Source organism: Homarus americanus, unplaced genomic scaffold (genome assembly GCF_018991925.1).
Source record: "Homarus americanus isolate GMGI-L3 unplaced genomic scaffold, GMGI_Hamer_2.0 scaffold54443, whole genome shotgun sequence".
NCBI lineage: Eukaryota > Metazoa > Arthropoda > Malacostraca > Decapoda > Nephropidae > Homarus > Homarus americanus.
The window spans coordinates 3,504,854-3,529,223 of NW_024750852.1; the positions used below are offsets into that span (position 1 = coordinate 3,504,854).

The following is a 24,370-nucleotide window of genomic DNA, read 5'->3' on the forward strand; positions in this document are numbered from 1 at the left end:
ACTGTACCAGCTGTCACCTTAGTTGTTCAGTACAAGGTAAGGTAAAGTGTGAGATGAGAGTAAGATATGTATCAGTAAATGACCCTACTTAAGTTTTCTTTTATTACAACCTCTATTGTTATATATTCTTCAAACTTTGTGAATCTATTACATCCTATTTGGTTAATAATGGTAGAAGGATGAAAGGTAGATGACAAACAGAGATGTCAGGAATAGAATACTTCATTATATACAGACAAAATACATCTGCTAACAAATGTTTAAAGAGAAGGAACTTACTTGATTTGTCCCTCTTCAATGTATTCAAACTGCTTGATAACATAACCTATAAATATCTGATCAGAATCCAGGAGGCAGTAATTGACCCGGATTTGCACCAAATGGATCAGCAGCTGCAGGACTGACCTCTGCATGATAACATCACTTGACACAGTATACAGCTGAAGAAAAGCAACAATTACTATTTGAAGATAATGAAAATCAACACAAGTTTGATATACGTATCAGCAATAAAACCATTACACAACAATAAAAAAATATTTATCTAATATAATGTACAGTACAGTATATTGAAAAATATATACAGGTGTCCCTCATCTATATTGAGGGAAGTGTTCCAAGAAAAGACTTGGTACTGAAGATATTTTGGGGATAAAGCACACTGTACAGGTGCAAACCTCAGCACAGTATACAGTAATCTAAACTTGAGTGGTAACAAGTTGCATATATATGTGAAACAGCTTCTTGTGAAGGCAGTAGAGTATACATGAGGGGAAACTGTACAGTATATGAAAAAACCTTCAAACTCACCTTTAAGGCTTTGATGACCAGCGGCTCAAACAGTCTTATGTAAGAGCTTAATGATGACTTGTCATTGCCACGTCCTAGTGTTTTAAAGACGCTGGTGCTCCCTTTACGTTGTAGACTTAAACTAGAAATATAATGGACATCTGCTAAGAAACCATAACAATGAAAACTGTGAACAGTCATCATGTTTTAATAAGTTCCAAAGTTCATGTATTTTGTAAACTACATAAACATTAAGTTGTAAGCTAAGTCATGTTACAGATATATAATAATCACTAAGAAACTGGTAATAGCATCAAACTGTCATTATATTCCTTAAACATGCATCAACCATCTATCATCACTCACCTAATGGGGTCACTATCCTTCCTGGACATAGCCATTGCACTTAAGTCATTCTCCAGTTCAGACAGTGGGATATTGAAACACAGATGATGGAGGCCAGTATTACCAGGTTCTTCTGTTGTTCTCTTAGTTATAGGACCAGCTGCATCCACCGACACATGAGGCAGTGGGTCTGACACTTTATGGTACAGCTGATCTAAGAGAGCCATGACATTTGAACCAAACAAGCACTTCAGGAGCTGAAAAAATACCACACAAAATAATCAGATACATTGTAACACAATGTTTAAAAATATCCATTACACAGCAATTGTGAACATTTCTCTAGCTGTAAACTACCACAAATAATCTGGCAGATTTGTCCAACTGGCAAATTATTTCAGTCCAGCAGTAGTAAAATCACAATGCTTCTACACTACACTACACCTCACAATTAATTTTTTCAATTTTTTTTTACATTATCTATCACTGAGTTTCAGTCTTAGTGGAGGGACCGAGGCACCCTGACAATATTTAATGCCATCAATGTTCAAACATTTGTCCCCAAACTTTACCTGAATTTTTGCCAATGTAAGTGATGTTATATTAATAGCATCCTCATTTTAAATGGTAAAGGTATCAGGTAGCCACATATTATAGGCCAATAAACTTACTTGCTGGCCACACTGCACTGTAAGTGTTGGAAGAAGTGTTGTTACGACTTTCAAATACTGAAGCATCTCATCAGCGAGTTTCCCAAATTCTACCATCGATGCTACTTCCAAGAGTCTCCCCAGGCTGGTGAGAGCTACTCGGAGCAGCCCACACAGTTTTTCTGTTGTGTTATCCTCCAAGGACATCTGCCAAACAAAAAATATCATTATTTCCATTAATTGCCTCATTCTTCCTTGGTAGTCCCTTATATATCTTCTTTATATACGTATTTTACTGTGTTAATATATCACCTTAAGTCTGCCTATATGACTGCATTACCATTTCTCTCTCACACATCCAAACTTCCCCAGTTCATTATTAATAATAAAAATTTTGCTCAGTAAGTTTTTCACAGCAATTACTCTCTTGTCTGAATGTTCAGTTGCATTACATCAACCTTAACTGGCCCATTTAATGATTATTATCAATGTTCCACACATCAGACAGTCACCTATGTCTTAAAATTCTTGTGGGAACAGACTAACGAACATTGACTGCAACCTCTGAGAGTAATTTCTTAATTTAGAAATAAGAATTATAAGGTACTAAAAGTTACTTAACATTTATGATTGATATTTAAGTCATGGGATAACACAGGCAAAATGCATAATAATAATCAATGAATGCAACATCAACCAAGGATAAACTAATATTTAAACCTATAGTGTGACTTGGTAAATGAGTAAATACCTGTATTTCTTACCTTATAATTTGTGTAGGCATTTTTTAACACATCATACATCTTTATATATTCTGGTAGGTACGAGAATGCTCCAATAGTGCCAGATTTCAATGCCTTCCTCTCCTTTTCTTCACTGTCTGTAGCAAGAAGGATTTTAGATTACAAACCACACATCTGAATTCATTTACAGTACACAAAAAAATACCTGAAACTACTACAGAGAGAAAACGAGGTGACAGATCCCACCTTACCGCACTCAACCAAACTTGTATTTCAGTTTTCTTCAAATTTTCAAATCCAAACACTCTCAATACTTATTGTTATCCATTTATTCTTACTACAGTACACAGAGTGACTCACAAAGATGTACATACATTAAATTGCAAGGTGTATTCCTTGGACAATTCTAAACCACAATGTATATATATATATATATATATAAATTTACATTCACCAAATACTGAAAATTATCAGGTGTATTGTCAAAAGAGAAGGGTACTTGCTGCTATATACAGTAGACAAGCCTGATACAATAATACTAACCTGCTTTTTCTCCATTGCTGGGTGAATGTGTGCGGTTCTTGTCCCCAGTGGAGTCACCTCGGGATCTTCTCTGTAGATACATACCGTAAGATTCAGGAAACACAGAATAGGAAGACAAAAGTTTGAAGGAGAACTAAGACAATGATAAAACAAATTGTTGAAAAATGTCATAAAGTGCCTTCTAAATGTGTGCACAAAAATTAAGAATGAGGGTAGGTTAGTGATAAACTCACCTTGATAGGAGAAAGTGTTGACTGTGGAGCAAGAGGGGAGAGGTTTGGTCGTGTTCCAGGTATGATGTCCTCCAGCACGTGAGTGTACACACATAATATACGTAAAATGTGCTGCACCACAGCCTCAGCCACAGCAGTTATCTGTTAACCAAGCAGCAACAGTTAATTTAAGTCAAATTTATGTGACAGTTCATATAAGACAATCAAATAGCACAATGGTCAATATAGGAAAACAAAATATTGCTCAATTACTGATACGAATACAGTCTAAAAAACTTGAGGCATAAGATAGTTCCTAAGAGAGAGTCAGCCCTGCCAAGCACAGGTATTACAAGTTACAACTGCTTTTGACTATACGGTATTGTATTTGTGGGAAACAAACAACAAATTTAGAGTGAGAAGTTATTAGCTTTAATAAAAGTACATAAACTAAGCTAATGAAATGTGGTGGTAATTATTTAAAAAAAAAAAAAAAACTTGTCTATTACCTGTGATGATCCTAGAAATGACCACGGCATCTTAGCTCCCACAATGTCTTCTCGGCCTTGTCTTAACACATCAACAGCAATTCCTAAACAACAGATTCTTCATTAACACCTACAGTACTGTATATACACTGGAACATCTCACTATATGACTATAACTTGCTAAAACACCATATTTCAAGATTCATAAATAAGCACCACAGAATGTATCAAGGTTTATTCAGTCATAAAAATATTTTCTGGCAACATATTATATCCTTTGATAATGTCTGTAGTAAAGAATACAATTACCTGCAAGAATGTTTGAAGCTATAGTGAGAATATTCTGCTGTACACTGAGGTCCCCAGCAATTGGAGATTCCCCAGCCAGAGAGAGGACGTGTGTGATGAGTCCAACATGCATATTACCTTCACTGGGGGAAAAAAATTCTTTGGTTAGGTTATCACTTTTATAACTTTGAGATATGTGTAAAATTGAATGCCTTTATCAAATCCAGTTTATGTAAATTAAAGTTAAAGATGCAGCACATGATAGCAGCAACACATGTTGATGTAGATAAGACTGTGTGTGTGTGTCCTGTACTAAAAAGTTTCCAGTTTTAAGACAGAAGACATTTAATTCCTGAATGTCAAGAAGTATCTACAGTAGATGTGTACAAAGAACAAAAGATGAAACTGAGAGAGTTTACTATAGATTGCTGACAGTCGGTGAAGTAATGAACAAATCAACTAAGCTGAAACGAGTTATATGTGATATGAATTTTACCTGAACATCAGCCAGTAAAGCAGAGGTAAAATAGTGATAAGAAAATTAATGATAAAGTATGTCAGTTGAGCTACTAAGAATATTGTAGAGTCCTTAATAATAAAGAAGTACCTACCTTGCTGGCAGAGAAGTTATGTGACAACCCCAGGCTGCTGGGTAGAGGGCAGGAGGGTACTTCTCACTCAGCTGTGACAAAGCCTCTATACACCCCAGCTGTTAAGGTTAAATTGACAAGCAATGATACTAAAGAGTTTTTCAAAGAATGCTATCTTATGTACCATTAAACAAAGCTATTTTTCCAGTAATGCTGTTAATACATATGTTCTTGTTCCTTTTCATTAGGAATTCTTGCTGCTTCCATTGTTTGGGGAAAAAGTCTTAAAAGAGGTCACCTCTCACACACAAGATCCAATCCTTGACCCTCGCTCGTCCTCTCTACATACAGTACAGTACTCCCATTCAACTCACTAACTACAGCAGATGTTCACTATAGAATGGTTATTTGCAAAGCTACTTTATATACCACTTATATCCACAGCCGCTAATGTTATTTCAGAATATTTCAAAAGCTGAGGATATTGCCAGTTCCTCTTTGTTACACACTTCCATATTCCACTCAATGAATCTCATTAATTCAATAATGCTCCAAGCATCCAGTACCTCAAGCATCCAGTACCTCAAGCATCCAGTACCTCTATACCAGTAACAAAATTTCAATAACATTTAGAATACTGTACACAGAAAACTCTCATAAAACCCAAAACAAAAAATCTTATAAAAGACAAACAAAATTATAAACAATATGGATCCCACAACAAAATTCACAGGTTTTATCGGTGCTTTGACATGGTATTGTGGCAGCTTTACATAAAAGTCAACTATAATGCATGATACAAACCATCAAGAATTTGCTGTTGGTACTCATAAGATGGGTTGTGAAGGCATAGATGAGGCGTGAGAGAGATAGTGACACCTTTGAGTTCTGGGCATCTGACATCCCTGGACCATGACTGAAAAAGAGTGAATTGTATGTGCAAGAATGAACCTTTAATACACAGTAGTGTCTAGAAGTTTTGATTTGCAAACGAGAAATTTTAAAGTTCATTTTACAACAATATTAATGTGCGATGTTGGAGGCTTAAATATACATATGAAAAACATGTCGTCATATGTAACATTGTAATGCTTTACTAGGTTACAGTAATATTAAAACTGTGTAATAAAAAATGGAATGAATGTGATTTCATTAACCACTTGAAAAATAACCGCATAAATCAATAATTCCCCCAACCCCCAGTTGTTTGTGACCAAAAATACCTACAAATATTTTTTCCTGCAACAAATCAAGTTGTTTTAACACGAGAATACAAACCTCTACCGACTGCTTACCTTTCAATAAGATTACTATATCTCTCGGAAAAGAGACGATAGAGTGGTGCAACTGGCAAAGAGGGGAGGCCCCTAGAGGACCAGTGCTGAAGTGATTGAGGATTATTTCCGAGGTCCTCTCTGTCACCTTTGAGACGGCCACTATGTACAAGACTGGAAGCCACTTTATGAATCAGGTCACCAGTGCTCATTATCTCAGGTACTAACCTGAATCAGGAAATTAAACACATCAAGACTCATCAAAAAATTAGTAAAAACTACCTGTCTTAAGCGAAGAGATAATTTTGTCCACAAAACCATATTGTATATTGCGACCCCTTCCACTTCTTTCTCGAAGAAAATCATACGTGAACCACCATTCCTTTCTTCATACAAATTCCCATAGTGCTTTCACTCATAAGTACCCCAACAATTTCAGACCTGTACATCAAATTTACTTTCAATTGTCTGTTACTTCTCACGAACCAGTGTTACATTACACTTAACTTACTTGACACAGGCTGATGCGGCTGCTGAACGAGCTCTGGGGTCTTGATCTGCTAAGAGAGGAATCAGAACTGCCGTTAACACACGATGAGAGAACCTGTCAGCCGGCCTGAGTGGGATGGAATTGCCAGTAGTGGTATAGCTGCTGTTGCTCTCAACATGATCTGTATAGCTCAGAGGCAGCCCAGACAGCAGGTCACACAATTCCACCTGAAATTTAATTTACTCTCAAAACACAACAATACAAAAGTTCATAATACAGGTATGTACTGTATGTCAAAATTTTCAAGGCACTTTTGGAAATGCTGTACATCCTCTAAATACACAACTTAACACTAGCACACTGTGGAAAACTTACTTTTACCAACCAATAAGGGTTTGACGCCGTGTTTACTAAATGAGGCAAGACGGAGAGTATGACGGCTGCGTGCAAAGAATGGAGTAGCTCGCCCAGACATAACCCCAGACCTCCAACAGCTCCACGTGCCGTTACGCTTGACTCATTTCCAAGCAACTGGTGCGAGAAAGATTATCAACTTATAAACTCTTAATATATTTCCAGATTGCAATTTAAGAATATCATTGTACCTGTACAATCACCCACAAAAGTCCCGTTGCCTCTCCTCCTGAATCACGAATCCCGAGATTCAGACCCGTGAACCAGAACCAGTTGACAGTGATGCATTTTTCTGTCCATAAATGCTTCAGATTCGCAAGTTTGAATCTTGGGGTTTGTGGTTCAGGAGGAGAGGCGACAGGACTTTCGTGGGTGACTGCACTTCAATGTTCTTAATAACTAAATATCAGTGCCATCTTATTCATCATCACTGCGTTTGGAAAATTTTCCACCGTTGCATAGGTACAAAAGGTGTACAAAGACTTGTCAGTCAATAAGAAATTAAACAAAAATGCAACTGAATTTTTTTTAGTAAACAAAACAACTCTACAATGAAACTATAACTATATATTCTTTTTCTTGGTCAGTAGCATTAAATAGTATTACAGAGTATTTACTGCTGCTTACTGGTCTATGAAAAAGTATCACCTTTATCAATAAACATCAACTACCTTTAACATCTCTCCAACTTAAAAAAACAAATAAAAATGGATTTGTTCTTTTCAAAATCTTTATACAGTTCTGCCAAATTCATACTAACCTTACAAAGGACTTCAAGCAGTGAAGATAAGGCCAATCCTGGCCTACCAAAGTCATTGTATTGACCACATCCATGGACAAGACTAGCACGTATGAACTGTCCAATAACAGTGCCCACACTTGTTCCAAGCTGAGGATCGGAATGACTATGAAACCTCAAAATGTCATCGATATGTTGCTGAAGCTCTGAAAGAAAAACAAATATTGAGCTTGTTATATTCTGCTCTGCCTGCACATAAATGATGTATAACTATCAAGGGATTTCAGTATCAAGCAGTTAAAGAACAGCAAGTACTGTACTGTAGCTATGTATACTAACTAACTGGGCCCTGTTACCCATGAAACCCCTACAGGGTCTCATCACCACCCCTAGTAATAAGTCACTCACTAGTCTAACCACCAGTTGTTAGTAATGTTCAACCTCACTAAAGCTAATAGCCAATTTGGGCTCACCACATAGAATAACTCATTTGCCAATCTCACTAACTACACCTAAGTCACCAATCACATCACCAGTGTCACAATGCTCCTGTAACCTATAACTAGCACTAATAAACTACTTACCAGATTCACCAGTTGCATCAGTAAAGAGCGGCTCTGCCATCAGCGAGGGCATCACCGTCACAGCCAACCCCACACAGTTGAGAGCCAGCACCTTAACACTGACTCGCACCGTGCGATCAGGAATTAACGACCCAACATGCCCAGAGAGAAGGAATGAGGAAGTGAGATATCTTACGAGATACCTCACAGGAAGATCTTCACCCAAGAAAGAGCCAATTAAGCCCCCTGCCTGCAAATTAGAGAAAAATGTGAGATGGGCTGAAAATGAAGTTTTCCTATGACTAGAATGAATCTAACACCTTGGTATGTTTATCCACATATTTAAGAGAGACGAGGGATGCAGAAGGTACCACTAGATGCAGCAACTCTCAGAGTTATCAAGGATTTACTGTAATCCCAAAGACCATGTGCAGGCCAGTGAGGGTCCGTAGTTGTAAAACCTCCATTTAATGAATCACATAAAGACGTGAAATCTCCATCTAACAGATTATATGGAGATAAAAGTCCGTTATAGGGAGGTTACACTGTAATAAAATAGTAGCTTAATGAAACTGCTTAAAACTACACAAGAGAAATTGTGTTTCGGCACAATTGCATATTAATCTTCACCCACTGTCTCCCCAACTAAACCTGTCCTTGGTATCTCCCTGATGAACCTACATTTACTACACTGTTTGTTTTAGACCTTTTCCTTTACACTCGTCTCTGTAAAATCCTTACACGTGCATCAAAATGTCACAACTTAAAACCAGATGAGGACACACCTTATCAATGGAATGTTGTTTGTCTTCCAGAGACTTATTCTGAGCATGAGATGATATGTGGTAAATGTGTTTCCTTTTGTCCCGCTCAACACAACGCTTCTCTCCGTTTAAATTCATCTCTCCTCTACCAAAGAGCACCGAGGTGTCTGAAACATAAGGTCATATAAAAATACAACAAGTGGAGTGCATGAGGCAGATCCCCCATTGTCAAATCAATTTAATGAACAAAGGGGAGTGATGAAATAGTTAAGTCACAGCAGAATTCTTAAATACCATTGTGTGAAACTAAATTATTGAAATGAGAGTTTATGGTAGACATCCAGGGATTACAAGATTAGTAAAAATTAAGTCGTGATGGCCAGCTGTGCACCTCACCTGTCAGTTTACCAATTTCAATGCTGGAGTACAAAGCACTAACATTTTCTTCAGTCAGGTCTTCAGTAACGTCAGTCTGCTGTGCGTCAATGCTTCCTCCACCTCCTTTATCATCTTCTTCTTTCGTACTCTCCTCAAAGTCAATTTTCCCATCGGGAGTATCCAGATCCATACTGACCTTCCCACTGCCACCATCAAGGTCCAAATCTTCCTCAAACAACGATGGAGCAACACTCACTTGACCTGAAAATAATCATGAAAACTAAATCTCAAAACATAATGATATGGGTAAACCTGAAGCTTTACAACCATAACAACTCTCCATGTCATTCAACCTAAATGAGTACCCGGTATTCCTATCATGCCCTCCATGCAGTATGAAATATACAGAAGAAAAGATCCAAAAGTCTAGGTGGTGAAGCTGTACAGCATATGTCTATAAAGAACCTAATAATTTTAATGTTATTTTTATTTTTTTAATCTATACATGCAGGGTAACAGTACTGGTATATGGTTTTTAAAAGAGTCTTGTAATGTTCATAAACAGATTAATATACATGAGGACCTCCACTCACTGGACACTCTAGATGACAGCACGTTGGCTCGAGGGTCAGCCAAGATCCTGGATCTGTTAATGCCCTCAGGAGCAATGAGAGTCAGAAGAAGGGCTACAGGTGGGTTCTGGAGCAATGTCTGCAACACAATTATCACAAATAATAGAGCTCTAATACAAAACAATAATTCATACTTATAGTCTAAAATTAAAAAAAAAGAGAATCAATATAGCAAAACAATTATGACCCATTACTAAATTGTGAAAGACTTTTGTGCATTTACTGAAAATGTGGCTTCTTATAATGATGTCACTGATTCATGGCAAATAGTTTGGCCTTATTTAAATAAACTCGAGAGACCCCTCCTGGTTGTCACACATTCTTCCTTAATATAACTCTGCAAAAACCTGAATTATAATTCTCTTTATCCTTTCACCCTCTCCTTCACCTCAGATCTGTGTAATAAGAAGAACTAGCTAAGAATAAAGGTCAAAGGACTCATACTACAGTAACACCACTAAATACATTTGGACCCCAAATATGATGATGATGTGAAACAATTTATGCTATGAAACATTATACTGTACTGTACTGTACATACAGGCTCATTAAACAATGTGAAAACTCACCTGAAGTGTTTCTAAACTTGCAGTCACTATATTGTGGTCTGAATGTGCACTATAATGTAGACATAACTCATACACCTGTGAAAGACATAAAACAAATATACAAAACCACCACTTTTTTATCAATTATAGACATCTTCCTTGAAACTGTAAGCCATTTAGAGTATTTTCACACTAATGTAAAATTTCAACATAATTAATTAGCTCCCTCCTCACACTGTTTGCATTTATATGACCAAAAACGAATGTTTTAAACCTCTCACTATGCTGGATATATAACATTAATCTCCACAAATCTTTTTCTTATTATTGATCTAACTTCAATATTTTAAAATATCAAAAAGTAATCCAGTTTCAGTATCTATAACTATCTATGAACTGAAGTGTTTACCTGAAGCATTTGGTCATACGTGACAGTATACTCTGCAGGGTGTAGATGACTGGTGTGCTGAGGGTGCTGTGTATCTGAGGGGATAATAGGAGCACAAAGTTCCCCTATGTGAGGTACCAATGAGCGTAGGCACAAGAGGCATCCTAAAATCTGGCTTGTTGGTATATCTTCTTGGATTGGCACCATAATCTGAAGAATAGTGCTGAGCAGCCAGCCGAGGAACATTGGTGGCTTACGAGAGTGACGGCAGAGAACTGTGAGAGACGTCACGGCTGATCTGCGGACAGCCGAGGAGGTGTGGCTGAGATTGGGAAGGAATGCCTTTAGAAGATTCTTGATTTCATTATCGTTGGTGAAATGACCAAGGGTTGGCATAATTTTTTCAAGGGAAACAGCAAGTGTTTCTAGCAAGGGTTCTTCTGGCCGGCGAGCCATTCGTGTCACATACGGTAGGAGGTTTTGAACATACGCTCGACCTTTCTGGGGCCTGAAAAATTTATAATAAAATGTTAATATATTTTTGTATTATTGTAATTATATCTCTCTGGCAAACCTTAAATACCTCAATCTCTCTAAAATATTAATGCAGAATAATGTCTCAAGGAGGTGTTATGGAACTGTTAACACAACTGTAAACAAAATTAAGATGCAAAATGAAAAGTTGTTTACAATATGAATTATAGTATTTCAATAATGGCATTAATAACCTTATACCTCAAAACAAGAATTTCTCGAAGAGAAAAAAAAGTAAACATTTACAGAAAACTAATTAAAAATCCACAAATTGAGGATTAATGATGAACCCATACCTAATATGATGACACAGTGCAGCAAACCTTGAGAGTGCAGCTCTCAAGCTCCTAACTGACCCATTCTTCTTGATTTCCTTGTACAGTTCAACCTGGATTTTGCCCAATTGAGTCTCTGATAAGCTCTGCAAAGAAGTGAATGCTTAGTTAAATTGGCATGTGGAGGATTGGGTGATTCATTACTTGGGTCCCAGTCCTAACCTAACTTAACCTAATCTAACCATTAAGATTTGAGACTCAATCATGAAGATTAGGTTAGGCTGTGACCTAACCATATGAGCTCCAACTGGAGTCATGTAGCAGCAACTATCTTCAACAATTGACAGACCAGCTACTGAGCAGACAAGTATCAAGGAGGATAATTACTGTATAAGAAATGGGAGGTCATACAGGACAGACATTAGTTTATGTATAGCACATAGTACAACTACTACAGTACTACATATACAGGCTACATGAATAATACCTAATCCTCAAACTTCCCTTTTACAACCAGTTCATTAGTATGAGCATGCCATTACATAATTGACTGTATACTGTACTGTACTACATAGTAGCTACATCTGGCATCATAACAGTTTTAGTCAGATGATGTTGCTTTAACTTAAACAGACTTACACAGATATTTTAAAAATCATGTTATAAATTATAGAGAAAATACATAAAGTACCATATATATAATTGTAACTATTGTATTGTATAGTTAAAAAATTACAAAAACTACTGGTGTATTTTGCCTCCTCAATAAACTTAAAAACTCCATCTTCTGGGAATGAGCCATCTACTCCTATAACTAATGATAGGTGGCAGTTACTATCCCCTCCCCAAGTCCCCCCTAGACTAGGACACTCGACCAGCAAGGCATCCCATAAATTTGCCCTTTTCTTCACTCTCTCCCTGGATACTGTACAGGCTGCTGCACATTAGAACACAGTAGTTCATGAGTCATAGACTGTCTTTCACATCAAGAACTATTACTGTACCCTGAATATGAAAATACCAAAATTTCAAAGAGCATATTTTAACTTTAAAGGTAAATTGACAAAAAATTACAAATTTTACCCAAGGGTTCATAAAGTGATTCAACATTGACTTACTCTAATAACTCTGTTGAGAGATTCATTGGCATTCATCCTGACATCTGGATCAGAATCAGCTGTCAGAAGCAGTAGGGTCTCTATGCCCACTGACAGCAGCTTCTGGATTTCTGTAGGTTTTGCCCCAACAAGGGCATCAGCTATGACAGAACATGTTGCAGCTTTCTCTTTGCTACTCAACACTTGATCTTTTTTACTGTCATGGAATATAAAAAGAACTTTCATGAAATATAAGTAAATGTATTAATCTCAAATAATTCAAAGAAAAGTTATACCACGAATAAAGCATTCCATAGATTAATAAGCTAGTTACTCATAATTAGTAACGATTTTGTTTTAACAATTAATACTGTAAATAGCACAGTCTTCTGCATTGGATGGTCAGAGTCATATACTGTATGTTCCTACATCTATCACCACATGGTCAGTCTGATTGAATTTATTTTTCACTTAAAAAGCATAACCATGGGGATTACTTGACCCTTCTTATCCAAAACCGAAGTACCTCCTGTACTGTACCTCACTGGCATTATTTTATAACTTGAAATTTGGAATTTAATCATCATCAACCTTTTATAGCCATTTTCCACACTTGTGTGGGTTAGCCACAGTTACCTGATGGCAGCTTTCCATACTGCAGTCTCTCTTGTCAACTTTTTAAACCAATGTAATTTCTTACACCCTCTCCCTAAGGCATTATAATCTTGAATACTTTTCAAATTTATCACAAACTCTTTCTCTCTCAATATTTTATAGTTATAACTTACCTGAGCAGTCCTTGGCTCTGCTGTGATATTGATGAAGCTAATGACGCCATAGTTCTTGAGTGTTCTGGAGGACGCTGTTCACCTGCCTGGGCCCCGGCACTTGAAATTACTGAAGGATTTCCGACATTTGTACCATTGCCTCCCTGAGACAGTTTTACTGCCTCAAAGGCACGAATCAATTTCTCAAGGGCCGCCATACTTTTCCTTAGGTCCTTGGAATGAAATCAAAAGTTGTCAGTACATTACAGTTTCCTGAAATTTTGAACCAGTGTAAAATTATACTGTAGCTACATAAATACTCCATAAACACTTTGATACTTAATCATTTCTGACAACAGAGACAAACAAAAAGTTCTTTAAGCCCAGAGTTTGGGTTCTTCATTACTTGTTTTCCCAGGAACAATTCAGTCCTTTAATTTCTGCCCTGATGACAACACCAAACTTGTCAGTCTACTGCATATTTAAGTTTTCATTCATATTTGTTCTTGTTCCTCTAACAGATACGTGTTCAGTATATTAATACATAAAAGGAAACATCTCTATAAAGATGATCACACATACCTATTAGCAACCTTATCCTCCACCTTCTATAAACATAACTCAGTTTGACATGAAGTATCTAAAGACATCACCAATGTTACCTAAAACATTATCATTCCACGAAAATATTTGAAGGTTTTTGAAGTGATGAGAGAGGTTAACACAGAGCTGTGAACCATGAAGGGTAAACAATCTCCTCTACATGTTATCACCAACTCATATATCCTATCGTAAACAGTCTCTTGTGGCTATATCTCCTCCTAGATAAACTCCAGATGAATGTCCGTTAACAGGAGTACCTAGGGAAATTGGTCCCAGGTGTATAATAATAAGAGGTAATGGTGAAGAAGCCCGGGCAGGTTGGTGGTGTGGCTCACTTGTTGTGGTCCACACTTGTCAATAGGGACGACTACACTTTCCGTCACATAGTCTTCAATTCCGTATATTATTACTTAAAAAACATTTATATACAACCTAAATTGAAATTATTAATACTTTACGATTTTTCAGTACATCAAACAATCTCTATTTCTTTAATAATGAGTAAATGAGAGGAAAATACTGCTGGTATTTTTCTATCGGAATGACGATCACTTGTGTCACATGATAGTAAAGAACGGGAAGTTGGTGTTAATATTCACTTTTAACTGTCTTACAAACATAATTTTAACACCATCAAAATTCAGGCAGAACTAAATATATTTACCATTTGTTTTATATTCTTATAATGACTTTAAACTTGACAAAATGGCATTAAATAGAAGATTATTGTACCCGTTTTCCTTGGTTGTCTATTGATCCCCAGGCAGTCCCAAGATGGCCAGTCAGGTGATCGGGTCGGTGGTTCTCCTCTCCTTACTCTCCTCAGGTTTGTAACGCCTTTCTCCACCAAATAATATATAACTTTATTATGTAAAGATTAGAAGTGCGTGTAGTGGTTGATAAAAGACTCAAACAAAGTATAATATCGATAATTTCACCTATCCCACACTGACCCCAAGCAACACTGGTGGCTCAGGTCAGGTATGAAACCCATTTCTGGACCATTTTATCAGGAAATAAAGGAGAATATCTTACAGGAATGGACGCCACAGCATAATGTAGGGTTAAGTGAAAACGTAAACCGCAGTTATAGCAAGTAAATGAAATTCCGTCCTTCATTTTCAGTGGTGGTGGCTACATTATGCTATGGCCTGTTTTAACAGCAATTGATATATACAGTAGTTCTGTAGGCTTAATAATAGTAGTGGCAAAGGAGATGACTTGTGTGGGATAGAGGCCTTCAGCGTGATGTAGACAATCAAGTTGACAGTTTGAAGTCTACAAGTTGAACCGGTCCCACTAATTACCCAAATGTAGCCACAATGAAGTCAAATGATGGTCATACAAGTGTAAATCGGGCTGTGAATCACTTCTCGATTAGTATTTGGTATCATAGTCACAAAAAATTGGTAAACTTAATTTAATCTGAGTTAGGTTAGGTTAGGTACATGCACTCGAGCTATTAACTCGGATTAAATTAAGTTTACCAATTTTTTGTGACTTCGTGACACCAATTACTAGTCGAGAAGTGATTGGCAGTTCGATTTATTCTTGTAGGACCATCATTTGATTTCATTGTGGCTACATTTGGGTTCATTTGGGTAATTAGTCGGACTCAGTTGAACAATAGAAGCACAACTAGTAGAATAAATTTCAGTGTCACAAATACTATACAGTACACACTAGTATAAGACAATTTGGGTGGACAACAAAACTGAAATATTAAAAAGAATGATCATAGATTATTGTACTACAGGTATTGTATATTATTTCCTGTACGAGTTTCCCTCTCTGCTCTCCCCTTAGTACTGTATACCCAAAGGCATGCCTGTGTAGCTCTTCTGGCTCAGTAAAACACATCTTAACTCGTCATGTAACATAAAGAAGATTTCCGTTATTTTAAAACCTTGTCGTGTTGTAGTATTCAAGGTCTCTTCTTAAAATATTCAGCTTATCCTTTAGTTTTAATGTACTAGTAAGAATATCTTATTTTCTGCTTGCAGTTTACTGTGGAGAGCTAACTGTGGCGTTCTCCCCACCAACGGTGAGGTTTGGTTCTGGGGGGATCCTGCGTGCCACTGACCTAGATGATGTTTTAGCTGCCTCCCTCGGTTATACTCCTGCCCAGGTAAATATTATCGGCTGAAAGGATGATGGTTGTTGGTGAGGTATGATAGATTGATATCTTTCTTTTTTTTCTTTTTTTCTCATTTATGAAAATCCAAAGTTACAAAATTTTTTCCCAAATTATCCATAACATTGTTAGAGACAGAGGTCCTGACACTGGCACCACATGGCTTCCTGTAATGGACCTGGTCAGATTATGAAGACTAATAAATAAAAACCAACATACTGCACTGTATCATGGGTGGTTAACTAAGCTGTAAATAAAATATAAGTACAGGCATAGACCCTTAAAAAAAATTTGTAGCCCACTCGTTTGCCTAGACTTGCATTTCACGATCTGGAGATCAAGTATCACTAAAGGATATTTGTTGCACAGAATTGATAGACAAGAATTACTTGTTTATATAAATATTTATTTACCAATATATTTTTCATGGTAGTGTATCTACATTTTTTCTTCCTCAGTCGTCCCCATGGAAAGGGTTAACCATCACATCACCATTTTCTGCACCTACCGCAGCTGTGGTAGTGGAGATTCATGGTGGTGGTGCCAGCATCAGGCAGGAAGGTTCAACATATGGCTTGAAAGAAGACACATCCATAGATGACGTCTTCCACAGACTTAAAAGTGTGTATGGTTCCAGAGCTCAGAGGCACACGCTCTTTAAACGTATCATCATTACCGACAGGTGAGTCTGGGTTGATGATGCATACAGTCGACCCTCGTTAATTCGGACCCCTTTAATCTGGATTTTGGATAATTCGGACAAAATCTGAAGGAATTTTTTTTTTTTTTTTTGTGGGAATATTACCTACGCAGACCTTAAGCTAAAATGCTGGTCCACCCACTGCTGGGATAAAACACCAGCATCTTTTTGGTTAAATGTAACATCTCCACCACTAGTGTGGGGGGGGGGGGATGCAACTTTTAGCTTCAGACATGAAAAATATTTACCATTTACTGCCAGTAAACAATGGAAATGTAAAATATGTACCAATTAGTAATGAAAAGTTGTGCAGTTCCTTCAGCAAATGAAGCTCACCAACTTACAATAGGCTAAATTACCTTACAACGTGTTTTCAGTAGTCTATGTTGAAGTTCTTAGCACAGGCTAACTTATCATATACGGAATCACAGTTCTCATTGATCTACAAAAAATACCGGTAATAAAAACCTTTTTGATATTTCACACTTAATATAATACCCGGTAATCTACTTCAACCTCCTATTGTTTACAACGACGCATGACGCACCACCAGCTGTTGAGTATCGGCTAGACGGTACACGTGTTTTTCGAATCTTTTTCAGTTAAAAAACTGTTACATCACACGTATATTTTACCTAAACTTCGCCTGAATGAATATATTCTCGGAAATAAACAGTAGTTTTGCTGAAACGTGATGTATTTCAATGTAAAATAGGATAAAATACATGACGAAAATGAAAGACTTTACCTAAGCTTCCGATGTTCTTGAGATGTTATTCGTTTTTTTACTAGTTTTCGGTTAAAATACTGTTATATTACAATGATATTCTATTCATACTGTGCTTGATATAATACATTCACGGAAATGTAATATTTTTGCTGAAATGACGTACGTATTACAGTGGAAAGTGGGATAAAATCGTGACAAAAACAATGACTTTGAAATATAATGCAATATTAACCCCTAAATCGGTTAATTCAGACAATCGGCTAAAACGGACACCCTTCCCCCCTATTAGTCCGAATTAACGAGGGTCGACTGTATTCTCATCGAGATTCTTAGTATTCAGCAGCTTGTGGGTTACACCACCTGGTTTATTTGGTGCAAGTTCACGAAATGGTTATTCCACCACCAGTAAGCACACTTGATATTATTGTCGTGCATGATAGGGTTAATGTATATACAGTACAATGAGATGCCAGTCCTGCACTCTAGCTGAGAAATGAACTTAGGACCAATGTTCCCTCTACCTCTAAGCTCTGTGGCCACGCAACAGTCATTCAAGTGCTGCACACATGTTTTTCAGCTGTCCATAAAATCAGCAGCAATAGTGACATCTCTTTTCCATATTAAATGAGCATCTTAAAAAGCACAACTTGTTAATTCTTCTTTGATTTTTATCTATCTATTTTTGCATATCTATATTAACTTTAAAGCAAAAATATTATACGGTAACCTCCCCATTAGCCAGAATCCATGGTTCCCGGAACTCTCCAATAGCTGGAATGGATTTTGAGCCTTCCGGGAAAAATTCTTCATTCCAGGCATGAGAAAAAATTTTCTGGCAGTTCCCAAAGATTATCTTGTGTATTTGCAATGTGTACAGTGGTGTTTGTGTAAATGAATACAGCTCTGTGCATGTGCTTGCAAGACGTGTAGCTTAGACTCTGGGAAAACTTCTTCCAGTACCCTGAATAATTCCAGGGGTGATAAATTTGTCCAACACCCAGAAGAGCTCTGTACCAATTGTTCCAGATAACAGGGATATCACTATTATACTGTACAGTTTTTTTGTTCCTAGTGGTGGCACACATTCACACATTACCTTCATATTGGTTCACGCTGACAAATTTATTTCACACTGTGATGTAAAGAAAAATGAAAAAAAACTTTCTTAGGATTCTTTGTGAGGCTATTGCTCTCCTCAGAAGCACTCAATACTCAGCTATTCATGACCACCAACACCTGGTCAGCATTATCTGAAGTTTACTCGGGGCAAACAATATTTACCAAACTTTATACCCTTTCCACGCTAACCTGACCCATAAGCCCCGCCCTTTGTCTATAGCTACAAATAGCTGATTGGTTCCCCTGAGCGTTTTACCTACCCCCAGATTGCGCTTATTTATATCGACCTTTTATGATAAATATTTAAAGTTTTCTAACAGCCTCTCTGAGGTGCTAATGCCTTGAAATCATCTGCATTTTGATATAGTTCATATATTTAACATTATTTTAGATAATAACAGGTCTGCTTACCAATTGTGAACACATTTAATTTGAATTTTCTATGAACCAATCAGCTGTTAGTATAGAAGAGGAGCGTGGCTTATGGGCCAGGTTAGTGTCGAAATACAGTAATACCTCCGTTAGCCAGAACAATTGGTGCAGAGCACTTCCTGGAATGAGAGATTTCCAGGTAACGAGACGACTCTCTCAAAGCCGAAAAAAAAATCCCTCATCCCCGGAATTAGCCAGGTTATGGAAAAATGTTCTCGGAAGTTCCAGAATTGCCCATTACATCACCTCTCAAGCCCGGAAAAAACATCCCCATCCCGGAATTTTCCAGGTACCGGGAAATTTTTCCGGAAAATGTGCCTCTCGGATAATCGTTCCAGGTATGAGGGATTCTGGCTAACGGAGATATTACTGTACTATAGTTATGTCACACACACAATTGCAGGGTTTCAATTGTTTCTCTTACTTTGACAATACAACATAATATATATATATATATATATATATATATATATATATATATATATACACAGTGGGGTATGCTATAACGAATGGATTCTATTACGAATATTCCTATAACGAACGGTTTTACCTATAAAATTGAGAATGCTATAACGAACGAAACTCCTACAACAAATTTTTTTTTCTTTTGTTTTTTTTACTAATTTATTGTTTTTTATTTTAAGTATTAATTATATTCTTTATTTCAGGGGTTTAGATGCATATTTATGCACTTTTTTACAATTTTTTTCAATTTTATATTATATTTTTCAGTGTTAAGTGGTTGTATTTGGGGGCCTGGAACGGATTAATCCTATAACGAACGAATGCTATAACGAACAAGGTTCTAGAACCAATTAGATTCGTTATAGCATACCCCAATGTATGTATGTATGTATATATATATATATATATATATATATATATATATATATATATATATATATATATATATATATATATATATATATATATATATATATCATGTAAATATAATGTATATATATATATATATATATATATATATATATATATATATATATATATATATATATATATATATATATATATATATCGTTTCTTCTCTACTGATTTTTTATTATTTTTGGGGTGGTTCTTTATTATTATTATTTCAGTGTTATTATTATCATTATTATTTTATTTTTAATTTTGTATTTTTATTATAAATTCTATTTACTTTGAATTATTTTTACTACATTTTCGCCCCCAGGCCCTGATGTGGGTCAGTGACCTGTGCCTGGGTGGGCTAATACCCGTTTAAAAAAATGTAGACACTCGGCTGCGTCGACCTTTCATTCCTTACAATGTAAGACTGCAGAAGCTAATTTTTACATGTACAGTGCTAACTTGTATTTCTCTGGGCTGGTTATGGAACCAAACCGTGTGCTTTGGAGGTCTTATATACTGAACTAAGTATCAGTGTTTAATCAAAATATTTTAAAATAATTTTCTTGCTCACAGGTCAGGGGATGACCGCATTCAACACTCCATTCCTGCAACCAAAGTTCTCAACAGCAGTCTAGAACCAGATGGAACTTTCCTCAGTGAGATGTCTGCCCTTTTCCTCACTGCTCAGTTAGTACGTACAGCCATATTTTATTCTTGACACAAATTGCTTTGGGTGAGCACTAGTAAATGTTTTGATGTGTGTATGCAGGGTTGGTTAGATCTCTCAAACAGATACTGAATATTCTTGGTTAGTCACTTAAGATAGCCATCTCTCCCGTCTTGAACAAGTTTGCAAGATTTCTGTACTCAAGTTTTGAGTTTAGTGGGTTTTCCCATGTCTCTCATTTATAGGGTCTCCTTTCATGATGAGAGAAATGAGCATAATGAACTACCTGTACAGGGAAGCAAACCATATTGCCCTAGTTGGCAGCTTAATGCAGGCGACCCAAAAAAATTATCTCGTGCAACATTGTTCATAATATTAAGCTTTCATCACTGCAAAGGTTTCAGTTCCTCTGAAGCATCTGTTACTGAATATGCATTAGTCAAACCTGAGTTTGTTGAATCAAATGTGTCCTGGTGTGAGGTGCATTAATTCCTACAATACTGTACTGTACATACATGTTTCTCCCACACCACCTACTGTATGCTAAGTCTGGGCTTGTGATCATATGCGCTAGTTCCATCATCACCCCTCTTAAGTTATCAGAATGAATTGTATCCAACATATCAATATAAAAGTCTTGGTTTTGGGCAGCAACACTGAAGGTGTTCTCTCTTCTGTGATGGGATACTGGTCGCCAGTTGATGAAAAAGTTACCTATTCATATGACAAACTCGAGTGTTGCCGACAAGAGATTTACAACCCCCAGTTGATTGTATTAATGTGCACATATTAGTTTCTGACCTCCAAACATGCAGTGTACAGAATAAAAAAGGGTCGTGAGTCCTCATAATTGTTTCCAGCATTATAGTGTCATATTCTTTGTAATATTAACTGTACTATTTCTGTCTTTAACAGGCTGAGGAAATATCAACAGCCCCACATGGAGGTCAGGATGTCATTTTCCTAGAGGTGGACTCTCTGTCACAGGTGGTGAAGACGTATGGTCTTGGTTCTCCCCAGGTACTGTACCGTATGTCCTGTGCAAAAGTTCCTCTACATATATAGGGTGGTTTTTTTTTCACTCTTTTCACCATATACAAACACAGTACAGGGGCCCCAAATTCGCGGGAGTTACGTTCTCAAAATGGCTGTGAATCGCCAAATCTGCAAATAACATTTACTGGGGGGGGGGGCATTTTTACTTGTGCACAAAGAAATGCATATTCCCTTTATGTGTTGCCCTTAGGACAATTATTTCTTTTACCTGTATTGTGTATATGTGTGTATAGACACACATACAAATAAATAATAATGCAAAAATACTCGCACAAATAGTCAGATTTTTTTTTTTTTTTTAATGTGACGGTCTACCCTCAAGTGCATGCTTTAATAAAGAATTGTTGTTTAAGACAAATTATTGGAAGAATAAGTAATACTAGAGTGGTGTATGAGGTGAAAAATGACTGAGTTGCCCAAAGATGTTTCATGAGGTCACCAAAGTAATTACAATGTTTACAAGTCAACTTTTAGTATTAATCACATGAGCTTGGCATTACAAATCAACAATGTCTTCATAAATATACCATATCTATGAATAAATTACACTTTCATATGTGTGTATTTATCTTATTTTTTAATGACAGGTGGTTGAAGCATGTGACATCCTGCGGACCGAGTTGGCAAAAGTGACCGACTACATGCGTCGTTTATACAAAGATCGTGTGTTGGTTGTCTCGGCCACTGTTGACCAGTTAGAAAAAATCACACGTAGCACTCGCTCCATCGTACAGCAGTTTGAGGTACTTGTCTGAAGGGTTAACTCAGCTTGTGGTGAGTGCTGGTTCAACACACACACTGCAGCAAGTACTTCCCCGCCAACCCTCCTTTACTTTAGGACTGAACAAGAATATTTTAGATTGGCAGTCTGGAGCAGTACCATTTCATATAATACTGTACAGTTATAGGTAATTATTATTTGACAAATATAGTGGGCATTTGTTGGAATTGCAACTCACTTTTCATGTGTTCAATGTTTGTTTTTCAGGATTCCGCTCTGAACATTGCTACTGAGTACTCATCAAACTACCCTGCAATCTTTAACATTATTCTCTGGCTGAGTATTATTCTATTCCTCGCTGTTCTTGCCACATCAGTAGCAATGGCTACAATGGATCCTGGTCGTGACTCCATCATCTACCGCATGACAAACCCACGCATGAAGAAGGACAACTGAGCTTCTTTAATGCTAGAATATCCATTTCATGTTCATTGGTGCGTATTTTGAGCACAAAAACAAGATCGCTTGATGCAAGTGTTTTTCTGAAAGTTAACGGTTCAACTCTTTAAAGGATAAGTTTTTGGATGAAATATAATTTCTTTAATATCTAAAGGAAATTTGACTTGAGCCGTCAGTATTAAGCACAAAAGCAGCTTATTCATATATGTGGGGTAAATAATAGTAATTTTTTGTTGAGAGGGAGAGGTGAGAGGACACACTTTACACAGAAAAAATATTGTATAATTATGATAACCATAATGTGCAGTACATCATATAACTCTGGTAGATGCATTGCAAGTTCATTGAAGAACAGCTTTATGTAAAGAAACATTAAAATCAATCATTCTCAACACTGTACCATTGTGAACATATTGGCCCCTTGTAATGGTCACGTATTTGTGAAACTTGTTGTCTAGGACATCATTTTGAGAGCAACTTTAGTAGAATAAATTTATTTTATTTGGCCCATAATTCCTTAGTGGTAATGGTAAATATTGAGAACAATAATGTATTCATGTTAATGGCTTAATAACAATGCACAGTTTTGCAGTTAAGAATAATTATCATGTTATATCGTAGCTGTTTTTTGGCTCTTTCAGATAGATATATTCCCAGTCATACTATATTTATTCTGTTGAAAATTTTCAGTAAATAATCATTAAATGACACAGAGCCTGCATATTTTGTCCTTACTTTGTGTCATGCTGCACTCTTGTTGAAATAGTCAATGTGTTTTGTTATATTGTACAGTACAGTGGAATATTAAACTGATAATATCTGTGACATTCCATGGGAACTTTGTAGATACTGTATTATGATTTAGACAATTTTGGCGCAGCATTTCAAAAGTTGTTAGGTATTCTCTTGTATATTTTAATACTTCTGTATATATTGTGTAAAAGGTGGATTAAAATTGTATTGTACAACTGTATATTTTTTTTTCACCAAGGTTCAGAAGCATTGAGCCCTAACACTGAGGACTGGGATCCATTCAACTAATCACATTGAAGGGAGAGACCCATTCCAATGAAACTTAGGTGGGTTACAGTGGTCTAACTATGGGAGTAAAGGCATTACAATGGTCATCTATATTGGGGAATGACTGTTGATGGGTTTACATTCATTAGGATGAAGTTACTATAGATGGGTTACAATGGTCTGCCCAGAAAGGTTGGATCAGACCAGTTATGATCGTCTTAATGTAGGAAGCCATGACCGAGGAGGGTGCAATGGTGTAAGCAGTAACTAGAGTACATGGCTCACAATGGTGAACTAGAAAGGAGAAACTAAAGGAAGATTATAATATGGATTGACATTAGACAACTGAGG

The 24,370-nt window shown here is 36.7% G+C and overlaps 2 protein-coding genes across 2 annotated transcripts in view; one reads left to right on the forward strand and one right to left on the reverse strand.

Moving 5' to 3' along the window:
- The window catches only part of LOC121854395 (huntingtin-like), a 32,735-nt gene extending 18,241 nt beyond the window's left edge, over positions 1–14,494 (reverse strand). Inside the window, exons 1-25 of the mRNA XM_042349056.1 lie at positions 14,372–14,494; positions 13,533–13,744; positions 12,766–12,961; positions 11,669–11,793; positions 10,860–11,346; positions 10,472–10,546; positions 9,864–9,981; positions 9,289–9,531; positions 8,914–9,059; positions 8,150–8,378; positions 7,587–7,771; positions 6,788–6,943; positions 6,434–6,639; positions 5,944–6,150; positions 5,453–5,564; positions 4,670–4,767; positions 4,080–4,201; positions 3,792–3,874; positions 3,304–3,444; positions 3,071–3,140; positions 2,549–2,664; positions 1,806–1,991; positions 1,156–1,391; positions 811–931; positions 280–440 (exon numbers count right to left, since the gene is read on the reverse strand). Coding sequence (XP_042204990.1) covers positions 280–440; positions 811–931; positions 1,156–1,391; positions 1,806–1,991; positions 2,549–2,664; positions 3,071–3,140; positions 3,304–3,444; positions 3,792–3,874; positions 4,080–4,201; positions 4,670–4,767; positions 5,453–5,564; positions 5,944–6,150; positions 6,434–6,639; positions 6,788–6,943; positions 7,587–7,771; positions 8,150–8,378; positions 8,914–9,059; positions 9,289–9,531; positions 9,864–9,981; positions 10,472–10,546; positions 10,860–11,346; positions 11,669–11,793; positions 12,766–12,961; positions 13,533–13,729 — 4,016 coding nt within the window. The 5' untranslated portion in view covers positions 13,730–13,744; positions 14,372–14,494. The remainder of the gene's footprint in view (positions 1–279; positions 441–810; positions 932–1,155; positions 1,392–1,805; positions 1,992–2,548; positions 2,665–3,070; positions 3,141–3,303; positions 3,445–3,791; positions 3,875–4,079; positions 4,202–4,669; positions 4,768–5,452; positions 5,565–5,943; positions 6,151–6,433; positions 6,640–6,787; positions 6,944–7,586; positions 7,772–8,149; positions 8,379–8,913; positions 9,060–9,288; positions 9,532–9,863; positions 9,982–10,471; positions 10,547–10,859; positions 11,347–11,668; positions 11,794–12,765; positions 12,962–13,532; positions 13,745–14,371) is intronic.
- A 350-nt stretch (positions 14,495–14,844) lies between these two features.
- Positions 14,845–23,967, forward strand: LOC121854396 (renin receptor-like). The gene is made up of 7 exons (XM_042349057.1): positions 14,845–14,940; positions 16,118–16,242; positions 16,707–16,930; positions 20,670–20,787; positions 21,679–21,783; positions 22,407–22,562; positions 22,808–23,967. The coding sequence occupies exons 1-7, from the start codon at positions 14,889–14,891 to the stop codon at positions 22,994–22,996; spliced, it is 969 nt and encodes a 322-aa protein (XP_042204991.1). The 5' UTR covers positions 14,845–14,888; the 3' UTR covers positions 22,997–23,967.
- The last annotated feature ends 403 nt before the right edge of the window (positions 23,968–24,370 follow it).